General features: G+C 35.8%; 1 protein-coding gene across 24 annotated transcripts in view; it reads right to left on the bottom strand.

Annotated features, from left to right (window-relative positions):
• FUBP1 (far upstream element binding protein 1) overlaps positions 1-26,132 on the bottom strand; it is a 33,709-nt gene extending 7,577 nt beyond the window's left edge. For 7 of the 24 annotated variants that reach the window (XR_006336024.1, XR_006336023.1, XR_006336022.1 and 4 more), the window contains exons 1-19: positions 25,895-26,114; positions 19,801-19,891; positions 18,911-18,973; positions 18,043-18,081; positions 17,024-17,063; positions 16,533-16,585; positions 16,370-16,441; positions 16,188-16,245; positions 14,413-14,575; positions 14,223-14,321; positions 13,996-14,097; positions 13,643-13,745; positions 13,441-13,541; positions 12,924-13,065; positions 12,101-12,261; positions 9,203-9,354; positions 9,037-9,116; positions 5,612-5,749; positions 3,632-3,706 (exon numbers count right to left, since the gene is read on the bottom strand). Coding sequence is in view for 18 of the 24 variants with exons in the window: in XM_043878762.1 (XP_043734697.1) it covers positions 3,632-3,706; positions 5,612-5,749; positions 9,037-9,116; positions 9,203-9,354; positions 12,101-12,261; positions 12,924-13,065; positions 13,441-13,541; positions 13,643-13,745; positions 13,996-14,097; positions 14,223-14,321; positions 14,413-14,575; positions 16,188-16,245; positions 16,370-16,441; positions 16,533-16,585; positions 17,024-17,063; positions 18,043-18,081; positions 18,911-18,973; positions 19,801-19,891; positions 25,895-26,014 (1,852 nt within the window). In the remaining 6 variants the exon portion in view is untranslated. Of the gene's footprint in view, positions 1-3,631; positions 3,707-5,611; positions 5,750-9,036; positions 9,117-9,202; positions 9,355-12,100; positions 12,262-12,923; positions 13,066-13,440; positions 13,542-13,642; positions 13,746-13,995; positions 14,098-14,222; positions 14,322-14,412; positions 14,576-16,187; positions 16,246-16,369; positions 16,442-16,532; positions 16,586-17,023; positions 17,064-18,042; positions 18,082-18,910; positions 18,974-19,800; positions 19,892-25,894 lie in introns of all 24 variants that reach the window. The other 17 variants (XM_043878768.1, XM_043878765.1, XR_006336027.1 and 14 more) reach the window with 14 other exon arrangements.
• Positions 26,133-26,366: the final 234 nt, after the last annotated feature.

Genomic DNA, 26,366 nt, shown 5'->3' with positions numbered 1-26,366 from the left:
TTATCTTTCCCACAACCACACTCTCCTGGCTCTTTTAAAGGCTTAAGGTATCATATGCTAAGGGTTCAGAGTTCACCGTATCAGAGCTTAACATTGAAAGGGCCTCCCTGAAGTCAAACTTATCCCAAAATGTCATCACTTACTCTCTTTCAAATAGAAACTTCCTATATCTCTATTTTGAGGCCCTGTTTCTCTTTAGGGAGTTTACTTCTTAGAAAAGTTTTCTTTCGTTCTAGCATCAAAAGCACACACATCCAGATTACTATCATTCCTTATTTGGCAGCAATATGAATTTCTCAGTTTCTTTCATTAACCTTCAAGATTTTTCTTAACAGAAAAGGCTGAAAAGGCTTCAAAGTCTGGGACAGTTCTCCTAGTATGGTGACAAGGGCACTGGATGGAAATCAGGACATCCAGAGTCCTAGGAAATCCTACCTCTGCCACTTGGAAGAGTAAAAATCTCTACAAATAAAGGAGTTGATTTGGAGATAAAGATCATTGTCTCTCCCTGGTATTCTAGTACTCTTTCTTTCCCTCCCATTTAAAAACATCAAAGATTAAACTGATTAGTTTTATCCTTTAAGGTCTCTTATTTGTAGCTATCCTAAGAAGGTCTTAAGGACAAGCAATGCACTTAGAAAAAATCAAAGTGGTTAAGTAATCAATCATATATATATAAAAAAAAATCCAAAACAAAAGAAAACTTACACAGGAAAAATAGACCTTGTAGCTATCATTAAGGGAGAAGGAAATGGCAACCCACTCCAGTGTTCTTGCCAAGAGAATCCCGTGGACAGAGGAGCCTGGTGGGCTGCTGTCCATGGGGTCGCACAGAGTTGGACACGACTGAAGCGCCTGAGCATGCATTCATGCATTGGAGAAGGAAATGGCAACCCACTCCAGTGTTCTTGCCTGGAGAATCCCAGGGACAGAGGAGCCTGGGGGGCTGCCATCTATGGGGTCGCACAGAGTCGGACATGACTGAAGCGACTTAGCAGCAGCAGCAGCAGCAGCAGCTATCATTAAAGATCACCTAACATTATTTAAGATTTACATTTAAGGGGAATCATTCAACCAGTTCACTTTGCTCATAAAATTAATAGCTTATACTTGCAGTGCTACAGAAAAATAACAAGTGAAAAGAAGGCAAGGGTTAAGGAGGATCTTCAGTCAGACATAGTGTTTTAAGTTATTTCTATACCACCTTTTTCCACAAAGGTTTCAAGACAGACAAGCAGACTACCTCTATAATTACAATTTTATACAGCAGTCAGCAGGGAAAAGAACACAAGTTTTAAAAAGACAAAGTGAAATGTCTACCCTTAAAAATAAAGATTTGAATGGTTAGACCTGGCAGATTATACAACACATTTTGGGTGAGTAAAACGTGAATTTATTAAATACCTAAGTCTACCAACAAGGTTTGTTTTTACCCCATTTCAATATTAATGTAGGGGTCATATAAAGCATACTTCCCATTGTGAAAATATAACTCTTTAACCTTTAATAATCATGCTACTTCATAAAAGCTAGAGTGACCACAGGTCATGACCACTATGTTGTTAAGGAACGATTACTAATAGCATTCCCAGTTATTCTCAACAGTATCCCAATTTGAGCAATAAATTGTGTGATCACCCTAATTACAGTATTCTGTCTTAAAGTATTTTTAAAATTTCTTTTTGCAGAATTTCAGTTGTTGTAGGTCTGCCTGAGATAAGCTGGGTCAAGCTGGCCCACAAAAACAAAACATTCTTATCACCAGTTATATGTACCTTCACATAAAGGAACAGAATCACCATTCTGGAAATTTTTTTCTGTGAAAAATGGCAAACATTCTTTGGCAAATAATCCTGAAATTTACACTGAGAATCAATCACAAGTAGACTATTATCTTATGATAAACCTATCACCAATAGATACTTTCAATATCAGTGCAGAATGGGCAAGTTTATATGATTAGCTTGTCTGTCATTTAATTTTAAATGACTAAGAGAATAAGCACCCAAGAAACAGCCTGATCTATCCAGAAGTACATCATCGGATTTGAAACGGTCCCTGAAAAATGCAAACTCAGGAGACAGGTTCAGAACTTGGGCCTTCTTAAGAGTTCCAAAGTCTGGTTCCACCACTCTGTAGTTGTGTGACTTGTTTCCCAATCTGTACATGTGTACACACGTGTACAGTATACATGTACTGTATACGTACTATACATGTACACATGTACTGTACATGTGTCAGTGAACAGACAGTAGCCCCCCACCACCCCCACCCATGGTTTTGTTTTCTGCAGTGAAGTGACCTAAGGTCAACTGTGACCTGAAAATATTAAATAAACAATTCACGAGGTTTTAGACCGCACATCATCCTGAACAGCAAGATGGAATCTCAGGCTGTCCCTTTACCTAGCATATCCCACCCATTAGTCATGCAGTAGCCATCTTGTTTATATAATATTGACTGTGCTGGTATTGCTGTGCTGGTGTGTCCAAGTAACCTTTGTTTCACTTAATAATGGCCCTAAAGTGCAAGAGGAGTGATGCTGGCAACTGGGATATGCCAAAAAGAAGGCTTTTCCTTTAAGTGAAAAGGTAAAAAGCTATCTATTTAATAAGAAAAAAATTGTATGCTGAGGTCGCTAAGATCTACAGGAAGAACAAATCTATTAAACTGTGGCAGAAAAAAATTCATCGAAGTTTTGCTGTCACTCCTCAAAATCCAAGTTACGGCTACAGTGTGTGACACATGGTTGGTTAAGATGGAAAAGGCATTAAATTTGGACAAGGTAATTTTGAGAGAGAGGTCATTCATGCTCACTTTCATTCAATATAATTGTTCTATTTTATTAATGTTGTTACTCTCTTACTGTGCCTAACTAATAAACCTTATAACAGGAAAAAACATAGTACATATATAGAGCTCAGGACAATCTGCACTTTCAGGAATCCATGCGGGGAAGTACTTAGAACATATCCCCCATGGGTAAGGGGGGCGGGGAATCACTGTATAGTTCTTTTCACTCACAGGAGTTTGCAATAATGTATTTGCAAAGTACTTTTATTAACAACTGTACTTTCCATTAGAATATAATAACCAGAAGGGTAGGGACTCCTAGGTGTTATGCCCACAATCACATTCCCAGCATCTATTTCTATGCTTAGCATGTAATACATGTTCTATGTTTATTGAATGAAGACAGCAATTCTAGGTGACTGTTTCCTTTTTCATATATGCAAATGTTATTTAATTAACTTCCTTTATCACTGTAGGTTACTTCTGTATCTGTTTATTTTGCAGCAAAAAATAACATTGCACACAACCAATTTTTGCTTGGTGCTCTATATTTTAGTTCCAATTAGTAAGTGGCTGATAAATGTGTTTAGAAATAAAACAATTTCTTAACCACAATTTAAACAATGATTTGTAATGACCATGATACTTCTGAGAGTTCAGTGATTTTGGAATGTATCCTTCTACACATCAAGATTTTAAATTATTGACTGAAAGAAGTCCAAGGTACTAAAACCATGGAAAAAACATGCTTTCTATAAAAACCTTTAACCTTTTAGTGTGGTATTTACTGAATATTTTAATTTAATAAAACGCATAAAAAATGAAATGTAGAACATACCCATTTTCTTGTAGTACTCTTCCCAAGCCTTGGTATAATCAACCTGTCCAGCTGGAGCTGGATTCTGCTGATCTCCTTATTCAGGAAAAACATAAAAAAATTATGATTAAGATTTTTAGAAAGCAATTATGGCCCTCCTGGGGTTATTTTTACTTGTGAGAGGAGTTGGGAGTAGTCTGTCACGGGGACTGAGGGGTGGGAAATGCTGTGTGGTAGTGGCATCCTTGCTGGTGCCAAAGACCCACCCAGGATTCTGGGGGAACAGAGATATTGGGCAGAGAGATGGCCTATTTATCTAGAAGAGTAGTTATACTGAGCATATAAGTAAATTCATTGGTCAAATAAGAAAACACACTGAAGACACCAGGTCTTTCACCATGTATAAGCATGGAAGACAGAAAAGCTAGGAAAAAACTTTCAAGTCTTACAATAGAATTGCAGGTTATATGAATGTATAGTTTAAAAAATATATACACATATGGATATTTATGTATTTTTATATGTACGTAGGTATGCATGCATGTAAATTCATTTCCTAGTTCTGCACACTGAATGGAGCTAGTAGCGGTCACACCTCAGTGACAACTGTTTAGCTTCTAAATATCATCATCTACTAAAAAAAAATCAGGGCTCCTTGGAAAAATGGCTAATTCAAGGGCTGAAGCTCCAAAAGCACAAAGTAAGCATCTTATTGTGCAAGAAAGCAGGAAAGTGCTTAAAGAAATGACAGGCATGTCAAAAGAATACAGGAATACAAGAGCCATCTTGAAGGTGCTCCCGACTGGCCAATCCTAGGGCAATCTGGCTAAGTTTAAAATATAACCTACTAAATCCACACTGACATAAAGAAATAAACAGAAAAAAAAGTAAAGCTCTTTCTTATAGCAAATATAGTAAAATACCACCTAATAAATGTAGAAAAAATTATCATATTTCTAACTGAAATTAGGTAGGCAGTATCAACGAATGCTAAGGCTTTCAATGAGGAACAGAATCCTAAGTTTAGCTGAGAAATCTTAGAAAGTTTTCTAAGGAAGTTTAGCTGTGGTGTTATGATCAGAAAGGTAACTTCTCTTTGCTCTAATAGTTTTATAATTTGTACTAGTTCTTTATTTTTGTTCTCATTTGTTTTAAAATAAGTTAAAATTATAAATCACATCTAATCAAACTGAATTGTAAAACTTCTACTGTGTCTTTAAATTAAATTAAAATAAAATTATCCCACTTGTCCTGCCAAAAATAGAACAGTGGTATAATCACAGTATAACTCTCCTGCTGCTGCTATAACTCTCCTGACAATATTAATTTCAAAGAGAAAAATGGTGATTTTAAAGAACCTTGGCAGACCTCATTCATTTTTTTGCGCTATTCTTGCCATATTGTATGTAAGCAGGAAACATGATCATGACCTCATCTTCATGAGAAAAGGTTGAAGGGACCTATGGTTGACCCAATCACAAAAGGTCTGTACTCTTTTGAAAGAAAAAGATAGGAATTATTTTCGATTGGTGAGAAACTGTTGGAACAACTGGTGAAATGGAGTAAGGGCTATGCCTTGGGATAGTAAAATGTATCAGTGTTGATTAACTGATTTTGAATGCTGTGTGATGGTTATATATTTTTTGAAAAACACAGGAGTACTTAAGGATAATGGGCCATTAAGTCTACACTTTGGTCTTAATGATTCTGAAAAAGACTAATGACAATAGATATGGACACATAAGATAGGGTGATGGAACAAATGGGGGGATATACACATTTTAACAGCTAGGTTATCTGGGTATTCTTTGTAATGTATCTTACAACTTTTATTGGTTTACCAGTTATCTCAAAGTAACTTGTTTTTAAAAAGCGAAGGCTACTTACTTAAGCTATTAACTGAGTATTATAAATATGGGGGTATTATACACTGATGTACTTCATATATAATTCCAAACACAAGTTTTCACTTCTATATAAAAAATAAAAGTCTTTAGTTACCATAGTTACCTTGTCCATTGGTTTGGGTTGTAGCTGGTGCACCAGCAGGAGCTGCAGGTGGTGGCTGTGCTTGTTGCTGATAATAGTGAGCATAATAAGCAGCCCAAGCTGCTGAATTTGGATCCGTCCCTGTTTTAGCTAGAATAAACAAAAGTTATGCATTTGCATCTAAAATCCATAATCAATTAATCACACACACACCCCTCTCTAACAAATAAACAGAACCCCAAGTTAACTGGACATTAAAAAATAGGTGAAAAAAAAAATAGAAGGTGGAAACTTCCAAATTCTTCTATTATTTTTACTGCCATAATTATCGTTTATTTTAGAAAACTGAGGCTCAGATAAGTTCCTAGAAAACTAGCTTGTGGCAGAGTTGGGATAGGAATGAAGATCTTTTGGTTTCAAATCCAATGCTTTGTCTTAAATCATCCTGTGTGGTTTTCCTAAACCAGGTTTGCCTCAAGCACAACAGTCCTTATGAAGAATTTCCAGGGACAAGCCTGCACAAGAAACAATTACTTTTTTTTTAACTATAAACTGTCATATCTTCTTTCAACGAAGAGTAAATTAAAAAATCTTGGAAAAAGAAATCGAGATTAGCCGTATTTCATCTCATCATATTCAAGTGATTATCCTAAAAGATAGATTTGATATCACTGTCCTATTTGAAATTCTTTATTTCCTGGTGTCTTCAGGACTAATAAGACTTTTAAGGACAGCATATCATTCAATGTTTTTACCAAGATATTTGGACAGCCTGGCTTATACTTTCCTTTCCAGCCTCTCTCTGCTGTCAGTGTGTTTCCAACACTCAAGGTGTGAACACAGTAAACTGGCTGTATTTTTCAAGTCATCATGCTCATATCTGGGCCTTTCAGCATGTTACGCTTCCTGTGCACTTGATTGTCCCTCACTCAATTCTTCATAAAAAACTGATTCATTAACGGTATGGGACTTCTCAGTTAGAAAAAGAAATCCTCTTACCGATTCTCTTATACTTCGGAGTATCACAGGATGCTATATCTTTATTAGTTTATATCCTCAAGAAAAATCCTGGTAATTTCCTTAATCAGTCTATATCTATATGAAAACCAGTCTACACATATGACTAATACATACCGAGAAATTACTAAATTCATTCAATATAATATTCATTCATCATTTTATAGATAAAACAGACTTAGAACGGTTCAAAACTTGCTTGCTATCCCATAATTACTAAGTTATAAGAGTAGGACTTATTCAAGTCTCTTACCTTCTGAAGTCAAAGTTATGGGACTTACTACACAAATCTTTCATAATCCATTGGTTTTTTTTTTTTTTTTTTTTCTTCCATTGGTTTTTTATAGGAAGATTTAATGCAGAGAAATACTGACTTTATTGTCAATACAGGGCCACATTAAAATACCAGGGTATTTAACACAAAATCACAATTTCATTTAAATAAAATATTTTGGTTTTACAAGCAATATCTAATCCTAGATGCTATCTTTTAGCTAAATGGGTAACTTCTTTCCCAAAGGCACTGCTGAAAGCCACACTGAGTAATACCAATTCTTAGAGGAGTGATGACTTCACCACCACTCCAAGTGGGAAAATGAGATTGTGATACAGAGACCACTTCTTTTTAAAAAAAAATCAAAGGAAGATCAGCTTTTACTTTCTATACAGAGATAGTCAAACATATAAACCATCTTTTTTTTCAGTAGCTTGAATGAACAGAAAATAAAGTTATATATAATTTTTGATATTTGGTCTTCATCAGCAACTCTCACTTCAAGGGCATGGCCTCATACAAGGACACCAACTCTTCCAGGCATAAAGTATAGATGAGGAGCTACATTTTTTTTTTTTTGGGGGGGGGGGGGGATAAGTGCTTTATGATGTTGTGATGGTCAGAGACCACTTCTTATTTCCATCATTTCTTTCAATCTTACTACTTACCTGAACAGAGCACCCAAATAGATGCAATCCTACAGATTCAAGTTAACCAATATAAATCTGCCCCTTAACTTTCTCAGTCTCTTCAGTGGTGTGATTCTTCGGCTTAATTACACCATGCCTTAGCTTACAAGGGGGAAAGAAAAGTTCTTCCATTTTTAAAGACTAACTTTTAGACTATTATACAATAAATCATATTTGACCTTTCTTCTGATAAGTCCTTCTATTAATTGCACAGTATTGCTAACACTTTAAGTACCCTCTTCTGCCTCATACTCAGACGTCAGCGCACTTCTTGAATGTGTGAGAGCTGAGGTTATTTGCAGTCACGTTGTATCATTGTATTCCAAAAAGCATACCTCTTATCATTCCAAAGAGCATGAAAAGTGAAAGAGAAAGTGTGTGTCACTCAGTAGGGCCTGACTCTGTGTGACCCCATGGACTGTAGTCCACCAGGCTCCTCTGTCCATGGAATTCTCCAGGTAAGAATAGTGGACTGGGTTGCTACTCCCTTCTCCAAGGGATGTTCCTGACCCAGGGATTGAACCCAAGTCTCCTGCATTGCAGGTAGATTCTTTACTGAGTTACAAAAGGCATACCTCCTATGAAATTAAAGTATGTTAAATATAGGACTACCCTCAAATACCAGAAATGTTTAATAAAGTTCACTAAAACAATTTTATTCAAATCAATTTAGCTGTTTTTAAAAATATATATACATATATATATATATATACTAGTATGAAAAGGAATCCTTAATTCAGTACCTTCCTTGAAAATACTCCAGTGAAAAGGTACACAGTAGGTGAGAAAAAAGGATCATAAAAATGACTGGTTTCAATGAATTCCCTCTTTGACCATAATGGAAAGAAAACTACAGGGTAGGAAAAGATTGATGAATAGGATAAAATGTAACAAATGCATAAATCCCGATCTGAACAGAAAAATCTTTATCTAAATGAAATTTTAAGAGGTCCAACATGCAGATATTTAATACAGGCCTGACTTTTACTAATATGTGAAGTTATCATATCAGGAATACTAGAATAGACAACTTGCATAAATCTGTAAGTTTAATGCCAAAGTATGAAACACTTCAATTGACTCACATAATTTTGTAGACAAATGTACCTTATTCTTCAAGGATAATGTCACAATTAACAGATGATATATTTGATGGCACTAGCTTCTAAAACCTAACACACTGTACTTCTTCCTATAGCTTTGGCTTTTAGCATTCAGCTGTATCATTTCAGAAACAGAGAAAGCCAAATGCAGGTAGAAAAAGACTCATGAAAACAGACCATATTCCCAACAGTCTTATTTGCTATAGTAGAACCAGAAGCTAACACTCCTGTTAAAGGAGTGAAACAAGTACAGAGAATGCACACAATATAGAATCAACACTAGAACACTTAATGAATGTAACAGGAGTGGAAAGCACAAACACAGATTATACCCAAATGATAATCATCTTTTACCTGGATCTGGAGGGGCTTGTTGCTGCCAATGTGGATATGCATTTCCCCACCCCTGGGGAGCATAAGGAGCTGGAGGGCCACTGAAAAGACAGAAATCAATTTAAAAATACAATTTACCAAATCTGTAATCTTTGAGGAAAAGCCAAGAGCAAAACTCAAAACTTACTGAGGAGCAGGCCCAGGCGGTCCTGGATTATAAGGTGCAGGGTTATATGGTCCCATTGGAGTTCCTGGTCCAGGAGGCCCAGGAGGCCCATGGGGGCCAGGGACACCATGGGGCCCATGGGGTACAGGTGGCCCTAAAGGATTTACTGGGCCCTGCAAAAAGACAAAAAACACAAAGACAATAAAGGTTAAACATTTCAAAGGTCAAATAACCTTTCATTTCTACCCCTTTACCTACCTGCAATCTAAAATTTATGTTTTTCCTTATTCCTTACCCATGCTGCAAAAATCTAACTCTACCACATTAATGAGACATGTAAAATTAATTCAAATGAACAGTATTAGCAAAGACCTGATACATCTCCTTTATCCTTTACTCTTTCAGACTCCTCCCCTTTCCTTGTACCATGCTTGCTTTTACTATTTCCTTTATCACCTTAATCACGGAAGCTTACCAAACATCGAGCTCTTCCTTTACCCCTTCTCTCTGCACCAACTCTACATCTACTCTCCTAACATTAAGCAGAGAAACATCTTAACAACATAGTGAAACGGCTGAATACTTTACCAATCATGAATACTAAACCAATAATATTTAGCAAGTTCTTCTTCAACAAACTAGCCCTCCTCCTAGCCCTTCTGTCACTGAACCCCATTTGAATCAATAATTTAAGTTCATTTTCTCCCTTACCCTTTATCATAATTTTCCAAATGTAACAAAGATTCCCTTTTAATTGATTTAATAAGTCACAGACTATTTCATATCCATTTCATGTTACAGCATAATTAATAATGCTTAGCTGATTCCTTTTTGATAATCCAACTTCTAAGGACCACTAGATTCACCTGCTCTAAAATAAAATACGGTTAGTACTCACCATGTGACAATTTGGACAAAAATGCTTAATCTATTTGGTTGTCAATTTTCTCACAATAAAACTAAACTTCAAGACTTTTAAAATCCCTTTATTAACATTATCCCTCACTTCTATTAGCCATAACCTATCCTTCCCAAAGAGTAAAAAAAAAAAAAGAAAAGACTACTGGAAAAACAGCAGCAACATTTTTATAGGGCAGGCACGCTTTTAAGTGATAGACACACTTCAAACATTTCATCCCAATAACCCTGTAAGGTAGGTATAATTATCCTCATTTTCAGAAGAACGAGAGGAAAAAAAGTGTAAATATCTTCCTCCAAGATCACGCAGTCAGTAAATGATTGAGAGTATTTTGAAGCCAGATAGCCTGACTCAGGAGTCCATGTTCTTAATTGCTTTTCCAGAACAACCTGTCTTGTATGTCCATCAATCCAAATGCAATCCTAATTTTGCTAATGATAGCAAAATCCAAAACCAAGGCACACTAATCATTCTTCTGGCATCAATTCTTGCTATTACTGAGTCCAACAGTTACTTTCTTCATGTTTTTGAACAATTACACTTATTCTCCTTATCAGAGAACTTAGAATATTTGTGTATATTTTTAAGGTATTCTTAGTGTCTTTTCTACATCTATTTTTGTTTCCCCAAGCACAGAGAACACCTCATTCAGAGCATGGCAAACATCAAGGAGAATTTTCCTATGATATTATAATTATTATTAATAAATTAAGAAGCTCCCTCACAATATATTAATTCTTCACAGTAAAATAACTATAGTAAAGCAGTATTTTGGGGGCTCCAAAACCACTGCAGATGGTGACTTCAGCCATGAAAATAAAAGACGCTTGCTCCTTGGAAGAAAAGTCATGACCAACATAGACAGCATATTAAAAAGCAGAGACATTACTTTGCTAACAAAGGTCCGTCTAGTCAAGGCTATGGTTTTTCCTGTAGTCCTGTATGGATGTGAGAGTTGGACCATAAAGAAAGCTGAGTGCCAAAGAATTGATGCTTTTGAACTGTGGTGTCGGAGAAGACTTTTCAGAGTCCCTTGGACTGCAAGGAGATCCAACCAGTCCATCCTAAAGGAAATCAGTCCTGAATATTCATTGGAAGGACTGATGCTGAAGCTGAAACTCCAATACTTTGATAGAGTTTTGCCACCTGATGGGAAGAACTGACTCACTGGAAAAGACCCTGATGCTGGGAAAGATTAAAAGCGGGAGGAGGAGACGACAGAAGATAAGATGGTTGGATGGCAGCACCGACTCAATGGATGTAAGTTTGAGTAAACTCTAGGAATTGGTGATGGACAGGGAGGCCTGGAGTGCTGCAGCCCATTGGGCTGCCAACGAGTTGGACACGACTGAGCGACTGAACTGAACTGAAAGCACTATTTCCTCATTATTTTCAAACTTGGTTAGGCATCAGGATCACCTGGAACATTCTTCTAAAGTTAGACACTGGGCCCTACTGCAGACATTCTTAACTACAACTATATGTTACATGTCGAAATGTAAAGCACACAAGCTGTCTACATTCCAAATTCCCCTAGATGACTGTCTGGAGCCAGTCTAAGAAATAGGATAATGTAAAGTTCTACCGTAATGAGGGGGGAGGCATCTGATTCTTCTTTGCCTCACCAAGGTTGCCCTTAATAAATAGTAAGCAAGGAGTAACAGTCACCAAGTAAGTCCTTAATAAATAGTGACTTCTGGTTAACTATCTATACCTTTTAGTATTTTTCACAACCCTCTACTAACCCTAATGTTATAAGTCAAGTAATGTCATCTTGTCTTATTTACCCACACTCTAGTACAAGATTTTGAATACCTGTAACTATATAACATTTTTTTTTACTGCTGAAGAATTTTTCTATATTGTTACGTATCTATTATGTGATCAGATCTATAATTTTAGAGTAGAAATTATCATTTTTCTTACAGAAACATATGAATTAATGTCTTATTTAACTAACAGAACCTGTGCTAACAACAGGAAGTTTAAAGCATACTCACACCAATCTTTTCTTCTATGAGTTGCCGAGCATAGTCTATTTGCTGTGGAGTGCCACGAATTGTAAATAACTTCATATTAGGATCTGCATTAGGTGGAGGATTTCTCTGAAGTTCTATTCTTGCACCAGACTGTTGGCTTATGCTTTTTATGGTTTCACCCCCTAAAATCAAAACACAGTAATTTCTTTAAAGATTCACAGGATACAAGTGGAGCTATTCAAAAGGAACTGGTTACAATTAAGGAAGTTTTGAACAGTATCCCATCTGCCAATATGCTATTAGGAGTTTCCATTTATTCTACACTTTAAATTAATTTACATAATATATAATCAATCATAATCATACATTTTAAAGTTTTAAGACATAATTTAATATGTCTGTACCCAACCTTAAAATGAATTATAGCATCAACACTTGGTTCAAAGAAATTGCTTTTATAAAGCAATGAGAAACTAACACAATGACTTAAAAATTCAAAAATTTAAAAACATGTGTCAGGAAACAGCAAAATAAACAAAAACACTCAAACCATTTTCCAGGTGAGAAGAAAAGTTTTTTACACTAATAATTAAAACTGCTGATCCTCTTCTCTAGAAACCAATGTGATTCAAATCCCACTTTGGATTTAAGTGCATATAAGGCCGTTCATTTAAGCTTTAGCTGTTACATATCAGCCATATCAGCATTAAGAACACTTTCCTACTAAAATACAGCCAAAGAAAAATCACTGCTATTCATCTACAACAGTAACAGAATTGGCATCCAGAAAATCAGATAAAGTGTTAAATTATTAACCACACATTAATAGTTTTAAATACATTGCCTTTTCCTATTATTAATCCAGTTTTCCCAGTTGGGACAATGAAATTAAATTCCTGTAGTCCACCAGGTGGTCCCATGTTCCAGTTGCCTTGACCTCTACCTCTTCCTCGACCACCAGGTCCAGGTCCACCAGGATTACCAGCCTAAAGAGGGCAAAGACAAAGTCAGAAGAGTCAGACACTCTTCTTTCCACAATAAAATTATCGCATGTCTATTTTTCTCAACTTTCATTTTCCTAAATCTGAAATTTAGAGAAACTGGGAGACGCCATCCACCCCCAAATCAACAAACAACCACCACCTTTTATTCTTTTTTACTGTGGTGAATAAGCTAGTGCACTTATGTGGCTGCCCTCCTGCTCCAAGATGTGTACCTTAAAGCCATTTAAACTTTCTAGCAATTAATAAAGTTTCATCAAACAGATTTTGATTTAAAAACTATGGAGGGGGACTTCCACATTTAATGAAGGAAAATATTCTTTAAATGAAAACAATGAAAATATTAACATTCTATCAAACCTGAACACTTCGAAGAAGGTCTGTAATAATTTCTGCAGCATGTTGACATCTGTCTGGAGGTCCTGTTATTTGTGCTATTCTATCAGGTGTTGTTCCATCATCTTCAAAACAATGAAACCAAATTGTATTAATTTAACATTAAATTAATGAGTGTCAAAAGAAATTGCCAGTAATGCTTAGAAAATTAAACGTAAGTACTCACCTGGCTTAAACTGAATTCGAACACCAGCATCATTTTGTATTTTTTTAATCATCTCTCCATTTCTTCCTATTACAATGCCAACAGCAAATCTTGGAATGGGGACCTTATGCAAAGAAAACTAGTATTAAGAAAGCCATTTCCTGAGAAATGTATCTGCCTCAAACCATAGAAGCACTATGTTTATATAGAAGAGGTCAAAAAGATACAAAATACACTGCATTCTAAGTAGAAAAGTTGGGGGGGGGGGTGGTACAATACAATGTTAGAGAAGGCTATGGAAGACAGAGCAGGAAAAATCCTACTTTCTTTATGGACTAGCATTCAACCATTTCTGAACTGGTATTTTTACTTACATCTATTCCTTCATTTCCTCCTATTCTTGACCCATACTCATTTCGAACTTCTCTGAAACCACCTTGATCACGAATTAACTCTAACACCATCTCCTTGGCTTGCTGAAGTAGGAAAAAAATAACCTAATTTAGGAAGTGTGTCTCAAAACATTGTAATTATTCATGCATGTTTTGCCTGCTGCCATCCACCCCAAACCCCCCTCTGTAAAATATAAACTTAAGTTTACTTGAACTTTGTATGGGTCTCCTGTAATCCTAAGAGGTTTGTCAGCACCAGTATTCTGAGGTCCATCTTGGATCATAACCATTTTAACTCCAGCCCGTTCCTGTTAATCATAGAAATCAGATGGATTAACAAAAGGGGAGAAGGAGGAAACAGGCTTCAAAATAGAAAGTAATCATTTTACAAAGTAATACCTGAAGTTGTTTAATAGTCTCTCCCCCCTTTCCAATAACTAATCCTGCTTTGCTAGCTGGAATCATGATTTCTTGAACTGCATTTCCTGGCCCATCACCATGATGGAAGCCAGGGGCTGGTCTTCCTTTTTCAACAATCTGGTCCAGTAACCGTTTTGCTGATCTGTTAACAAATTCATAGTCAATACAAAATAATCCATCCCAATTCAGATTTAGGTGGCCTAAAAGTAAATTTTAAAAATTCAAAGGAAATATCATCAATATCAAAAACTGAAACAATGCAATAAAGTTTCCAGGTATATAATCTTCAACATTTTTAAGAACAGTATGAAACTTCCAAGAAGAAATACCCTACTTCTAAAGTTATCTCAGAATAAAGCTCATTCATTTGAAAATTAAATGATGCACTTATTTTTAAAACTTTACTTTGGTTACGTTAAAATTTATTTGTTCATTCAACAAATAATTTAAATATGTCAACTATATATGCCAGGTACTATTCTAGGTTGGGGTTACAGCACTGAAATAAATAGTCAAGGTATTTGCTGATGTGGCTTAACTTTATTAAATAAGTAAAAACAGAAGGTTAAATAACTCATTTGTTAAGTGCGATAAAGAATATTAAAGCGAGATAAGGAGGACAGATTGTATGTGTGTGTGAAGGGATGCTATTTCATGTAAAATAGATGAATGAGGAATTCCCTGGCAGTCTAGTAGCTAGGACTCTGCACTTCCACTGCAGTGGGGCTTGAGTCCAATCTCTGGTCAAGCAACTAAGATCTGGGCAGCCGCATAGTAGTGATCAAAAAGTAAATAAATAAAAATAAACAAAAACTTTACTGATAAGGAGACATTTAAGCCAAGCCCTGAAGTACAGGAGTGACTATGAAACCATCTGGGGGAAAAACATCCCAGGGAGAAGAACTAAAGGATTCAAATGAGAAACATTCTTGGTGTCCTGAAAAAACAGAGAAGAGGCTAAACAGAAAAGAGGCTACTAGAACAGAGTGAGCTGGGAGAATGGCAAAATATGCAGTGAGAAAGGTGGCAGGGAACCTGAGCCATAATAAAGACACTGACTTCTACTGTAAATGGGAAAGCATTAGAGGGTTTTGAACAAAGTAGTATATGAATTGACTCACATTTTAAAAGGATCAGTGTGGCTGTACTATAATTGGACAAAGCTAAAAAAACAAAACAAAACAAAAAAACCGGAAACACCTTGCAGTAACACAGGCAAATGGTGCCAGAAATAAGATGACACGGAAGGTGGCAAGAAGAGACTGAATTCTAAATAAATTATGAAAGGTAAAATGACCAAGAGTTGCTTATGGATAAATGAGTCATAAAAGAAAGATCAAAGTATTAGAATAGTTGTCACACAATGAAATGAGATGAATGAGATAAGTAAAAGAAAACGTATGGACTGGAAAAACAATGATTCTGTTTTTAACAAGGTAAACTTTGAGATGTCTAAAAGACATCCAAGTGGAGAGTATACTGAGGAAGCAACAGAATATATACATCTGGAATTTAGGGAAAGAAATCAAGTCTGAAGATTCAAGCAGTAACCACCTTTTACGTTTTTTGGTAAAAGAGACCTGAAAAATAGAAATGTGGGGTTCAAAGATGGTTTTATGTTCAGATACAGGGATTTTTAAAGCATGTTTATGTGCTTTTAGAAATTTTCTAGAAAAGGGGAAAAGTAATAATGCAGAAGAAAAGTTGGTTCAATTGCAGGGAAGGAAGAACTAGAACATGATTTTCATACTTACTGGACAGACTCAGGTGTCCCAGTTAACATACAAGACCTTTCTGGAAGGCCACCACTGTCTACAAGTAAAAAGAAACAAAAATCTTAGGCCAAGAAAAGAGTAACAGCATCATTTTCACTAACAACTTTAAAAGTGCTAGTTTTCTTGTGACTTTGAAAATTACAGCAAGAGAATAACATTACCAGGAGCTATCTGTATTTTACATCCAGATTCCTGTTGTATGCGTGAGATCTGTTCACCTCCTCTGCCAATTACTAGTAAGAAAAAAGAAAATTATTTGCTGAAAGGTTTTAAAGCGTATTTTGATTATGTCTTTCAAAGTTTAAAAAAAATTAGATTACTTACTAAATCCAACCATTCCATCTGGAACTTTGTATTCTTCTGTCATTACAGACCTGCTAAGAAATGACAGAAACTAACATTTTTCTTCGAAGAAATGTAATTTGTTTACAAATAAAAATAAACATAGAAATCTAACAGCTTCTACAAGCTTAAACTAAGCTTGTAGGCAAACACTTAAAATACTCAAAAGTAAAAATATGAGGCCTACGTAGCTAAAAAAGCAGATGGGGTGCAGTTCAGAAGTATCATTTTAAGTTATTTTAATCCACTTTAGTTTTTCCAAGGGGTGGCTAATTTCACCCATCCTTCCAAAGTATAAATGTATTTCACTCAAAAAGAAAACTGATCATTCACTATTACCTATTTGAGTCAAGGGAAAGGATTCACACACACACAGACACGTATATTCACTACATACTAACTTGGTTATATTTCACATTGAATTCAACTAAAACTTGCAAAATACTCTTTGAAAAGCTTTTATTTTACTATACCTTTGCTGCTGATGCATCGGTGGTAACTGTGTTCCAAAAGCTGCCAAAAAATTAAATGAAATAAAAATTATTTTATTTAAATTGACAGATGTTTAACAATATAATCATTTAAAGCAATTCTACAATTTTCCCCTGATATAAGACAACATCTTGAAAAGAATAAAATTTTATGCAGAATACTTAAATCAACAGACTTGGCAAGAAACTCAGCGAAAGGGCAGACATTATTAGCAATAGCATTAAAAAATGTCCTTTTTCAAGTGTTGTTAAGCAACAATTAAGAAATGGAACTGTAACACTTATGTTCACAGCAGCACAATTCACAATAGCCAAGACATGGAAATAATCTAAACGTCTGTTGACAGAAGAATGGATAAAGAGAGATATGGTATATATACAGAGTAAAATACTATTAGCCATAAAAAAGAATGAAATATTGCCCTTCACAGGAACATGGATGCAACTAAATATTACCATACTAAGTGAAGTCAAAAAGAGAAAGACAAATACCACATGATATCACTTATATGTGCAATCTAAAATATGACACAAATGAATCTATCCAAGAAATAGAAATAGACTCATGGGCAGAGAACAGACTTGTGATTGGTCGAGGGGGGGCTGTTGGTGGAGGGATGGAGTGAGAGGTTGAGGTTAGCAGATACAAACTATACATATATATGGATAAGCAACATGTTCTTACTGCACAGTACAGGGAACTATATTCAATATCCAATGATAGACCATAATGGAAAATATAACAACTATCCATCAATTAAAAAGTGGGAGTTATAAAACAAATTGAATACATAAAATGATTTAGCAACCAAATCTTATAATATACACACTGCCATAACAGAACTGGAATATTATAAAGATAGAAGGTATATTTTTACAAATAAATTCATTCAAAAAGAAAATTTATGGCCTTCAAATAACTTCAAAGATACCACAAAACATAGGAACAAAATCCTGTTATTAAAATCTAGTTTTTAACCAAATTTAAAATAAATACTTACAGTCATTTTGAGGAGCAACTTTCTTAGCATCTGGCTGATCTGCAAAATTAAAGAGTCTTTTAATTTTTTGCCAATAATATAATATAAGACTCAGCTCCCCCATACCCAATCAAGAACACCAATATAAACATTTATTGAAATAGCTGAGGGTATGGTTTATCATTTCAACCAAAACCACCAAAACTCAGCCCAAACACTTAGGAATCGAAACAAAGAAAACTACACTTCTTTCATGCTCTTCATGTTTAAAAGATGCACAGACATTAAAAGAAAATTCTTTTTACTGAATCAAATCACTGACCTTAACGTATGTCAATCACTTTAGAATGATACAAGAAAGTATTTAGTCCATTAGTTAGCAAAACATCACATGCTAAAGTCTAATGATGCTTCCCACTGTAGGAACTGAAGATTGGAAGGAAAAGAACCTATCAAAATGTGAAATTTTGACATATCAAAAGCTGAGTGTACCTGACAATGAACACAAAGCTATGCAAAATAAGTAAAAAAAAAAAAAAAAAAAAATCACATTACAAGGCAATCTCAAACTAAACTGTTCTACTATTCCTAACCAAACATTTCACAGCATAAAACAGCATAAACTTCAGCAGAAACTCAACAACTACATGACTTCATCTTTATCTACATCCTTTACACACATGAATACAATGCATTCCTTAGAATAGGCAACCTACAGCTCAAAGTACTACATTCTCCTCCCCCCTTCAAACTTAAATGATTAAACATCAGAATGTTGTGCAGCAAAAATTCAGACACATAATCCAAGAAATATTTGTGTCCATTTAAGAATCCACTGGTTTATTTCACGTTTACATACTGAACACAGGTAATAAATAAAAATTCCTGCCTTTAAAAGGAGAGGGCATTCCCTCCCAGTGTGTTGTACTGCTCGGACTTGTCCAAGAGCCATCTACACATAAAATAAAAAGAATACATTACATACAACATCTGAAGCATCATTAGCTCATTTTTTTTTTGTATATTAAAACCTCACTATAAATGTGAAAGACACTTAAATAAAAGGAAACCAAGTACTCCTGATCAAAAGCTACAAATACATTCTATAAGCTCATTCAGAATCCTCCTTTAAAAAAGAATAAAAGGGCAAAAAGAAAATGTATCAAAATTCATACATCAAATCTAAAATAAAAAATACGTGCAGACTTCTAAGTTCAGAAGCTTCAACAATTATGTTTTTTTAAAAAATACAAAGCACTGTATATCTACTGTTTTAAGCCACATTTTGAGTTAAACCTGAAACACAAAACAAGGTACTAAAGCAAACAAAAAGGTAACAATGGTATAACCTGCAACACACGAAAGTAGCAATCTATATAGCAACTTCAACCTTTAAAGTGAAATCTAAAATAACAAAGTAATGAGAATATAGCATCTCAGATTAATTCATGTATGATGAGAAAAACCAGTGAAATGTTTCCTAGACTTTTACTTCAGTATATTAACAAGTTGTCTGTGCAAACTATCAATCTGGCACAATCCTAAAAAAGGAAAAATGATGTCTTCTACTAAGACAAAACTGGCTGGTTAACTCAAATTTTACCTACCTTGTTTAGGTCTCTTTTTACCCCCTCTCCTTCTGAGGCCAATACAACCCTTATAATTTTAGGAACCTTATAATAAAAGCAATGTTTCAAAAAAAGAACACTTGAAAAACAATGAAAATCACTTCAACTAGACTCTGTAAAACAATTTAAAATATTTATGGCTATAACTTACCTCCATCTTCCAAAGGTCTTTTTTGTCCCCCATAACCATAGTCATTTGAATTCAGTGACGTACCAGCATCACCTCCAATTTTTGCTGCAATCTTAAAAAACAAAAACACATCATCATCGAGGATAGCATCATAGCTTTAACTATTCATTACTAAATTTCCTCACATATGCTAAATATCCATCACGTAGGAAATTTAACTTGATAGACAAATTAATTCAATTTATTACTATCATTAATAACTTCAGAAAGTTAAATAATCATCATCTGAAAGTTTCTCATATATCTCTATAAAAACAAAAGTAATCAATTAGAAATCTTTAGAAGACTGACTAAAGAACTTTAAGGAAAGTCTGACTCCTAATTGTATCTTCTCCATGACCATGTGTTGGCACAGAGAGAACAGCTGTGAACAGCTTATGAGATGCTAAGGCTATCTATGCTGCCTAACAAGGTGTAAAACGCTAGTCACATCTGGTCAGTGAGTACTTGATATGTCTAGTCCAAACTGAGATGTACTTCAACTGTAAAAGACACACTAAGTAGTGAAACTGTGGAACAAATAAAAAGAATATAACGCATCCCCCCAATTTTTATACTGAATACATTAAAACGGCAATATCTTAGGTATGTAGAGTTAAAATATGTAACTTGCATAATACTTCTTCTGGACAATCTTTTCCTAAGGAAACGTGGAGGTGTGGGGGAAACCTGGGAAGTTGTACATCTAAGTCTATTATAGAACCATGTCCTGGGGCAAACGTCATTTAAGAAGTACCAGCGTCACAACTGAGGCAAAACCAGGGGATATTTATGGCATTTTTCTGTGAAAAAGGAAATGGAAGTAAAATTGCTGAGTGCCAACAGACCAAACTCTACACTGTAATAAATGTTTTATACTCATTTTGTCACTGAATCACAACAATTCTATGAGATAGAGTGCTTATGAGATAATTATTTTACAACTGAAAAACATCTCAAGAGGCATAGTAAGTCAATGGTGAAGTTCCAATTTCTACAGAGTTCCACTTAAATTACTGAAGGGGTAGTCACCAAAGATGGGTGATGCACTGATGCTATTCTTTGAATCTTAAGTTATGTTTGAAATTTTCCATGATAAAAGTTAAAGAGAATGTGAAAATTTTGATGACTGGAATTCTTCCAAAGAGAGATCTTGATGTGGAACTAAACCAAGTGCCTCAAGCTTCACTATAATTAGAAAACTGTGAAGGATAAGTGTATTTAACAAGCAGAATTCAAAATGTATCACCTAAGTCCTGATCCCATATACCAAATATATTTCTTAGGGTTCCCAGATTTCCCTTTTTCTCACCTGTAAATGCAAACACCCACTACAAAGCATATTAGGATTAAATATAAAAATGCTTGATAAAGAGATATTTCTTGATGCTATAGCTTTGGTCACTCTAACCTACCTTAATCATCTTTCACTTTCTCAAAAGCTTATTTGTATATTTGATCTAATTAATATTATTATTATTTTTTTTTTTTGAAAAATTTCCTCATCACACCTGAAAATTGCTTTTCCACTTCAGTTTTAAAGCAAGGAGCATCAGAATTGTTGCAAAGGAACTTAGCTGCTGGGCACTGATTTATAAGGGAAGTATTCCAGGTCTGAGAAACAACAATACAAATGAAGGAAACAGTTTAGGCTGGCAATACCTTCTGCAATTAGCTTTTATAAATACTCTGAGTTTGCAAAGCAGCACTCCTTGAACTCCAAGGAACTTCTGCATAGAAAAAGGATACTTAATTGGATACCTTCCTATTTATTGAATAGTTCTAAAAACATTCAAATGAAAACTGATCATTAAGTTCACTCAGAAGAACCAGTTAACACCATCTCAAAAATTCCAAACCAACACAAAAACATTTTTTGTGTGAAGTGGCTTTGATCCTGTTCAACTCTTTGCAACCCCATGGACTGTAGCCCACCAGGCTCCCCTGTCCATTAGATTTCCCAGGCAAGAATACTGAAGTGGGTTGCCATTTCTTTCTCCAGGGGATCTTCCCGACCCAGGGATCAAACCCACATCGCCTGCATTGGCAGGCAGGTTCTTTACCACTAGTGCCACCTGGGAAGCCCCCTTCACTCAAAATGTCAGTGATGAGCTTTTAGTAAAAATACCACTTACTATTCGATCAGTTAAACATACATTTGCTAGGTTACTTCACAGGATTAATTTAAGAGAAACAGTAATCCTTAAACTTCAACCTCTAGCTATACAAAATTCTTATGAGACCAGCAGAACTAAGTATAGACAACTTCTTTGATTTTAATTTACAATAAAAATACGAGTGTTCTATTTGGACTCTCCTTACTTCTCAAAAGGGTAAATAATTTTTGTATTTTCATTGTTTTAGCATTTTCCACCTTTCTTCATTGATTATTCCTAGAATCCAAGAATTTTGGAGTTGAAAGAAAATTTAAGAGATTCAGTCATACCACCTGATTTTCAAGATTAAAACAATAAAACCACAAACAACAACACACAAAAGGCTGACTTTTAGAAGTAATTACCTAAATGCCCAAAATGACTATCTCCTAAGTTTCAGTCTACATACTTCCTTAGGCTTTGGGGTCCAACCGTGATTTGGGGTCAGTGGTAATTCTGCTTTTACTGCTTTGTGTCCTTGCCAAATTTCCTTAAGCATTTTGTGCCTCATTCATCTTCTGTGTACAAAAGAGATAAATAGTTTCTCCACTTACCTTGTAGGATAATTGTAGGAATTAAATGAGTTAATACACATATGCTTAGCACAGAGCCCTAATATGTAGCATATAAATTGCCAGTTACTATGAACAAGTCAGCACACTAGAATTCAACAATAATACAAAGTTCACAAGACTTCAAACGTTTGGGTCAAAAATTTTAACAGCTTTTTATTTGTACTGGTCAAGGACATACATTTTGAAAGAATGCAATTATTTTCAAAACAAAATTTCATCACTAATTCATTAAAGATATGTTGATTCAATTTAACAAATATTGAGTACCTACTATGGGAAAGGTCCTAATGGATTGTTTCCATGTACCAGAAATGTGAAGAGGCTAGAAATATTACCAGGCCACCATTTCATTAATATTGTCCCCTCTCTATAGTCCTAAGTCTTCATTATTATAATCAAGTTTTACTATCCTATCCTATCCTATGTTACTAAAAAAAAGCCCCCAAAACAAAACTCTCAAATGCTAGTTTTCACTGAAGAGAACAATGGCAAGTAAAAAGTCAAGAGTTCTATTTTATAAATTTTTCTTTTTATTCAAATATAGTAGTCTGAATTACTTTCACAATTATCAAGGAAGAGGTTTAAAGAATTGAGTACCTAACAACTAATTTAATAGTTGTTTAGAGGGCAAGTGATGAGGGTTGATAATCTTGCTTAACCTGCAATCTACTACTCAGTCTCAGATTTACATCTATCTTCATGTAACTTAAAGGGGAAAAAAGTAGATATATATTAACTTTCTAATGTTTCAGGGACAGAACTTATTATCAGTGTGATCACTAAATATCTAGTCAAAGAATTTCAACATCACCCTCTACAGATAAACTTGAAATAGCCAAATATAATTTCTAAACTATACCGTTGGAAACCCTAGAGAAGCAATTTGGTGCCCTTGTGTTAGATTTAGCTCACAGAGTATTATAAAATCTGAAAACTTCACATTTAAAAGAAAGTTATTAGAATTCTCTGGAAAAAAGACTGGGCTCCACTGCCAGATGGCAACAATCAGCTGGAGTGAAGGCTACCAGCTTTAACTAGATAGGGTCCAGGGACCCTAATCATTTGTTCTGCTTTCCTGCATAACAAAGAACTGTTCAGCTGAAATGCCAATAGATTTCCCACCAGTATGTAGCTCTTTGAAGGCAATAAGCTGTTCTTATACCTCTTCCTTCCAAAGAACATAGCATAATACTCTGGACAAAGAAAAGAAACTTAAGGTTAGATGGAGATTTTGGAAATACAATTCAGAATCCATTTAATACAAATAAGGAAAAAAGGAGTTCAAATATTAACCTAACTTGTTCCTTCAGCCCAAACACCTTTCCCTATACTCCACCTGAGTAATCAGACAAGCAGCTACAACCAATATATATATGGAAGCATTCTCAGACACAATGAGAAGGGGCAATTAAACTCAAATGCTAAACTTGAGAATATCAGACTTAAGATCAATTCTGAAGAAATAATCAAATCACAGCAAAGACACTTGTAAACTCTACTGCAGGACAAGAAATCCACAGTTTGAGGATAATTTCTATATTAAAAAAGCATTCTAACTTGGTAAGAAGATTGTCTTCAGAAGCTATATCCATCTGCACTTTTCCTTACCTCATTTTCCACTCTCCTTCCCCACCCAACTCTATCCTCCAAAGACTTCACTCTCAGGTTCTCACCTTCCCCCAAACCCCCATACCTTAGTGCATGCTGCTTCTTTATCCACTGGTCAAACTCTCATTCTTTAATGCCTTGCTTAAAATATCAGTCCTTTGGCCGTAGGGCACCCCACTCCCTTGTGATGTGTACAGTACCTGATTCACAGCAGAACTCTATAAATGTTTACAGAACAAATGGACGAATTAACAGTGCCTAAATCTTGTCTACGCTTGGAAAGCATTAATCAGATACTACTACTCTTTTGCATTTGGTTCCTTGACTATATCATGGCTTCCTAGAAAGCAAAAAAATCCAATTAACACATTTAAAAAAGTCTCCAGTATGGAAGTATAGTGTACGGAACAAATTGATTCAATGCGCTGCTTGAATAAATTAATTCTGGTTGAGTCTTCTCTAAAAACCCCTCTAACAGGGTTGCTGTGATTATGTTAACGTCTCAGTCACTATTTCAAACACGTTCAGAAATAGTAAATAAAAATTAGGTAAACAAATCGAATAATTAGTGTTAATGGTACCCCCCTGCTGACTACTTGGAAAATTTCTGATTATAAACAAGTACAGGTACATTTTTATTTATAATGTGTTCACATAATAAAAATATGAGCGATATGCTACATCACTGCAGATTTTATGTATTTTGAGTCAAATGATCCTTTAATCTAACTAGGGGTTAAAAAAAGTAAGTTAACGAACTGAACTCCTAATGTTATCAAAACATACCACAAAATTGATTTCTGATTACCATTAGCTTAACACTGTATTCCAAAAATGTCTAGCATCTAATACGCATCGTGTCACAAAAATTCTTACTTTTGCTTTAGACACAAGTTCATACCGACATCATACATTTGAAAATTACATGAAAACTACATGAAGGTAAAGTTCAAATTAAATCCTAGAGTACAACGGTACTTCTTTTTTTTAACAGCTCCCGTTTAGGAAAGTGCCTTCAGGGCAAATGTACGCACCTACGTAATACAAAGAGTCCTGGTCAGTTTACGACTCTGAACTGAGAGGCAGATTCAAATTGAAACTTCGGGTATGAGGACCTGAAGCCATTTTGAGAAGAGGGAAGGAGCCATAGAACACGCGTAAATCCCGCCCTGAGGAGGGATTCCAGCCCGGGATACTAGTGCTACCGTAATTCTCTTCCTTGAATGTGTGAAAGTGAATGATACCGAAAGATTAACTGCGGGAGAGTTCGAATGGGCTGGAAGCTCTAAAGACTGCTTTAATGACAGGTCCCATCCCTTACTATGGCTCCTACAGACGGACCCTAGTCCTTTCCCAAACTCATTACTAGAAGCTTCCATGCTATTGTGTAAAACTACGCGCGCTTTATCCCATGGAGGTGGATGTTCACTCAGAAGAAAAGGAAATGCTAACTCCTTAGAGAAAAAAGCGCGAGTACCGCAAAAGCTGGAAAATAACCTAAAGCCATCTTCGCAGAGCATGCGTTGGGGTTCAAAGTGGCTCACACACTAAGAACACAAAACCCGAATTCCAGCTTCTAATCAGTATTACCAACGTGGAGAAACGTGAGTCTTCTCACATTTCAGAGGCCGGAAGGGCACTTCTTTCCTCTTCCTAACGCGCGAGAAGTAGCGGCCTACTCAGCCAGCGGCCAATTACCGTGAGCTGTCGGGATCCCGCCGCGCGGTCCTGACTTACCTGCCGGGCTCTCTGCAGTGCATCTTTGAAAGCATCGTTAACTCCTCCACCACCACCGCCGCCGCCTCCGCCACCGGCTGAGCCAGAGGAGGGTGGAGGCACTGTTGAATAGTCTGCCATGCCTACACTACAGTGGCCGCTACCGATTCTTCCCAGTGACCTCTCAGCCAACTGCTAAGAAAGAAAGAAAATGGCGGCCGTCAAGCCTGTATCGCATTCTTGTGCGACCATCGTGCCGTAAAGGGGCGGAGACTGAGAGAAGAAAATCTCGCGATGTTTTGAGGTAACGCGCTAGCTTGGGGGAGAGAGGCTAGAAAAAGACAGGCGAGGAGACATCGCGAGAATTGTCTTTATATTTCGCGAGAATGGGGTTTAGCTTGGCACCGCCTCTTTGTGCATCCTTGGGCTAAGGTGGTACGGTTTTCCTACTTGGGTGGTGGGTAAAGACTCGTGGGGCGACTGCGGTTAGGTT

Source organism: Cervus elaphus, chromosome 20 (genome assembly GCF_910594005.1).
Source record: "Cervus elaphus chromosome 20, mCerEla1.1, whole genome shotgun sequence".
NCBI classification, from domain to species: Eukaryota; Metazoa; Chordata; class Mammalia; order Artiodactyla; family Cervidae; genus Cervus; species Cervus elaphus.
The sequence above is the reverse complement of the archived record's forward strand: the minus strand, read 5'-3'. Positions and strand labels throughout refer to the sequence as shown.